The sequence below is a fragment of the Egretta garzetta genome, unplaced genomic scaffold, assembly GCF_000687185.1.
Source record: "Egretta garzetta isolate BGI_Z169 unplaced genomic scaffold, ASM68718v1 scaffold56, whole genome shotgun sequence".
In the NCBI taxonomy this organism is placed as follows: domain Eukaryota; kingdom Metazoa; phylum Chordata; class Aves; order Pelecaniformes; family Ardeidae; genus Egretta; species Egretta garzetta.
Genome location: NW_009260182.1, coordinates 8281471 through 8285356, shown reverse-complemented (window position 1 = coordinate 8285356; position 3886 = coordinate 8281471). Strand labels below are relative to the sequence as shown.

The 3886-nt window shown below is 49.2% G+C and overlaps 1 protein-coding gene across 1 annotated transcript in view; it reads left to right on the top strand.

The window, feature by feature from the left end:
- SCD (stearoyl-CoA desaturase) overlaps positions 1-3886 on the top strand; it is an 18725-nt gene that overhangs the window by 9947 nt on the left and 4892 nt on the right. The window contains exon 4 of the mRNA XM_009642034.2: positions 3173-3378. Coding sequence (XP_009640329.2) covers positions 3173-3378 — 206 coding nt within the window. The remainder of the gene's footprint in view (positions 1-3172; positions 3379-3886) is intronic.

Here is a 3886-nt window from a genome sequence, read left to right as displayed (position 1 = left end):
CGCTTGCTTCAGGTCCTGCGAAAGAGGTGTGGAAGTGCTAAGTGCTCTCCTGGTGTTCAGGTTGCCTCACCCTCTTCTTGCTGCACAGCTGATAAGGGGGGAGACACCTGCACAGCCCAGGGAGCCAGGCTGTGGAATTTGCTGCTGCAGAAGGACCAAGAACTTGTTGAAATGATGCAATTAGGGGGATGCTTCTCTGGTTTGGGAAAGTGATATTTAGGAATAACCCTGTTATAAGTCACACCACTGGCTTCCAGAGTCATCCCAGGTCAGTGATGTTTCAAGGAGAGAAGACTTAGGCCCGTTCAGAGTGGCACACATGACTGCAGACATCTGATAAGCACTTCGGGTTATTGCCTAACCCCTTACAAGAGCACTTCACAGTCCATGAAGCAAAACCAACCGGGAAGTCCTTAGGGACTGTAGAAAGTAGCAGAAATGGCCCTTTAGAAGAAGTTAGAGTGAAAAGCCAGGTATTGGCATGGCACAGGAAAATCCTGGTGGTCTCTCGGATTTGCTGCTGTGAGGCAGCTCTAATGGCACTCCGTCCTCCAACTGTACTTGAAGGGACTTCATGCAGGCTTGCTTGGTCGGGTGTGGGAAGTACTCGGGAGGGTGGCAGTGTGCAGCACGTTCTGCTCGAAGAAGGTAAACAGAAAAGTATCAGTGCTGTGCCCCTGAGTGATTCTCCTGCTGACGGCTTGGGGAAGGGTAAAGCCCAAGTGGACCAGGTCTTTCAGAGACATTATCTGCCTTTCCCCCCCGCTGTGTAGCCGTAGAGGATATCACTTCATTGACAGGCAATCAGAACAGGGTGGGGGTGGTTTTTTCAGCCTTTCTAAAACACGATTCACTTTCCTATTCTCTGTTAGTACCAAACCAGACTCTTTCATGAGGAAGAGGAAGGACCAAGCAGCTGATTCCAGCTACTGGTCCAGCACTCAGCAAGGGAATGGGATGGGTTGCTGTGTGTTGGTTAGTCCCACACAAAGACCATCTTTCACAGGGTTATAGGGCAGAGGGGGAAAGAATTTGCTGAGCTATTGCTGTAGGGGATAGGAATAGACAAAGATGAGAGACAGACAGATATTTCAGCTTCAATAGGAACTAATCCAAAGTTTTACTGAAAATTCAGTACCATTCCCCATGGATATTTTTTTTTAATAGTTACTTTCAATGTGATCAAGAGAAGGTTTATTTTCGATTTACCTCATTCCTGTTAGTGGCAGAAGCTCTAAGATCAGACTGGTAACTTTTACGGCCAGAGAAGACCATCCACTATCATATCTGAGGTCCTCCAGAAAAAGCCTGTTGGCTGCTCGGAGACCTATGGCTTGTGATTTCAGGGAATTTGGGAATTCTGCCCCTAGTCAGCTCCTCCACCTGCAAGACCAGGCAGCTTGCAGCACAGCAGAAGCTCTCCTGGTTACAGCCTGTAGCTGGGAACTCCCAAGGCAGGAGGCGTTTTCCTAGGCTTGCTTGCTGGTCTCAGAAAGCCATGATTTTCAGATGAGGTTGCAGTTTAGAGGTGGTCCCAAAATAAGATCAAGAGAAAAGGTATGTGCTAAAGTTTGGGTCAAGATTATGGCTCTTCAACTTTGAGACCCCTGATTTGTGTTTGTGCACAAGGTGTGGTGGGTGAGGTGCTCCAGCTGGGGTACATGGTCTCTTTCAAAACTTCTGCCTCCTACCTCCAGCAGAAGGATTTGCAGGAGGCAGGGAGAACCTCCCCAGATGTGTAAACCCAAGCTCTCCCGTCAGCTTTCAGGCTGGGATTCTCACGTTACATGATGCTGTGTAGGGTCCGGGATGTGAGACAGACTTTGGGTCACCAGTGAAAAATTTCTAGCATAGGTACTGGCTGTGCTTCTCTGCTTAGTGGATAGGGAAGGCTGCTGGGCCACCCTCTTCTGAGGGAATGCTGAGTGACCAAGGTCCAGCTTAACATCGGTGAGGGCTTAGTGATACTTGGAGGTGCTCAGGATTTGGCTGGATGGAAGGAAGCAGTTCCCAGGATTTGGAAACAAGTGAGAGGTGAATCCTGGCCTGTGTCTATCATTGCCTTATTGCATGGCCTGCAGGTAAATCATTTTATGTCAGTTGAAGGAGGAGTGGTTACAGCACTTGAGAGGGACTTGAGGAGCTGCGTCTCTGCTACAGCTCCCTGTGTGGATAAGTCACTTGGTCTTTCCAGGCAAGAAATAGGGATGATGATGCTGCTTCGCTGCTTCCCTACCTTCAAAGTGTTTTGAGGAAAAGCCCTATGTACTCATGAGATTAAGGAGCATCTTGTGTAATACAGGCAACAGAGGCATGGATGGATCCCTGTTTCATGTTTTCTAGGATGGTGTAATACATGGCTTTAAGCACATCAGAATTTTGGCGTAAAGGAATAAGTACAGTCTCATTAAAATCTAATCTTAAAACTGGCCAAAACAATCATTTCTTAATACAAATGATGAAAGCTTTGACATTTTGCAGACTGTATTGATTTTGCAGCTTGAACGGAATGGCTATGGGGCTTCAGCCCTCATAAGGGGCTATTTTTTACAATTGTCATTGAAATGGTGTGTTTATTCTATTTCTAAAGAGGGGCCTTCGTTTTAAGACCATTTGATTTCCAAAAAAAAAAAAAATTTAAAAAACCTCGCCCCCCAAATTAAACAGATCTGATTTGGCAATCCCAGGAAAAGCAAGGCAGGTTGACCCATGGAAAATGTCAGGGCGGAGGGAAGGGGCAGGTTGATCAATCCCAGCTGGCACCGCGTAGGGATGGGGACAAGTGACCAACAAGAGCTGAGCATGTGAGGGAGGAGGCACCAACTGGCCAATGAGGGCTCGCTATTGCAGGGGTGGGGGAACAGGCTGACCAATCAGAGTCTGTGATGCTGTAGAGGATGTGCAAACCCAAGCCTAAAGGTAACCAATGAAAAAAAAGAGAAAAGGTGGCCCACCAAAGAAGCAGATTTCAAAGAAAATTGCAGTGGTTGACCAAAGAAGCCCCAACCTCTATTTTAAAAGCCAAACCCCCCAAACTCTAAAGAAAGATAAAATGACTGATAGGAGTGCAGGTCAATGGGATTTAGGTGTCTAAATGTTTTGGCCCCTTTTGTTAATTTGAAGGGAACATCTCCAGCCCTGGCCCTAAGTCTCCACTCCTGTTGCCTTGCAGAATGACATCTACGAGTGGGTCCGGGACCACCGTGTCCATCACAAGTTCTCCGAGACAGATGCAGACCCTCACAATGCCATGCGGGGCTTCTTCTTCTCCCACATTGGCTGGCTGCTGGTGCGCAAGCACCCGGACGTCATAGAGAAGGGCCAGAAGCTGGACCTGAGCGACATAAAGGCTGACAAAGTGGTGATGTTCCAGCGGAGGTGAGTGGTGAGGTCAGCCCCAGCACAGAGCCATGTGGGATGGAGCAGGGACTCTGCAAATGGGCTGGGGACCCCCAAGCGCCTTTGATGAAGCGTGAGGGGATTGAGGGCATCATGTGAGAAATGTGAGTCCAAGACTTTGCTGTGGGATGAACCCTGTGAGAAATGAGCTGTGCCTCTCCTGTAGGAAGTATTTAGGAGCTAGCGCCACCGCCAGCCCTCCCACACCCCTTTCTTGCCCGCCTCAGGGACTCTGCAAATGGGCTGGGGACCCCCAAGCGCCTTTGATGAAGCGTGAGGGGATTGAGGGCATCATGTGAGAAATGTGAGTCCAAGACTTTGCTGTGGGATGAACCCTGTGAGAAATGAGCTGTGCCTCTCCTGTAGGAAGTATTTAGGAGCTAGCGCCACCGCCAGCCCTCCCACACCCCTTTCTTGCCCGCCTACCGTGTAGCACCTTGCCAGCGGCAGGGCGAGCTTCCCCCACGCAAAAACCCCCACACCCCCC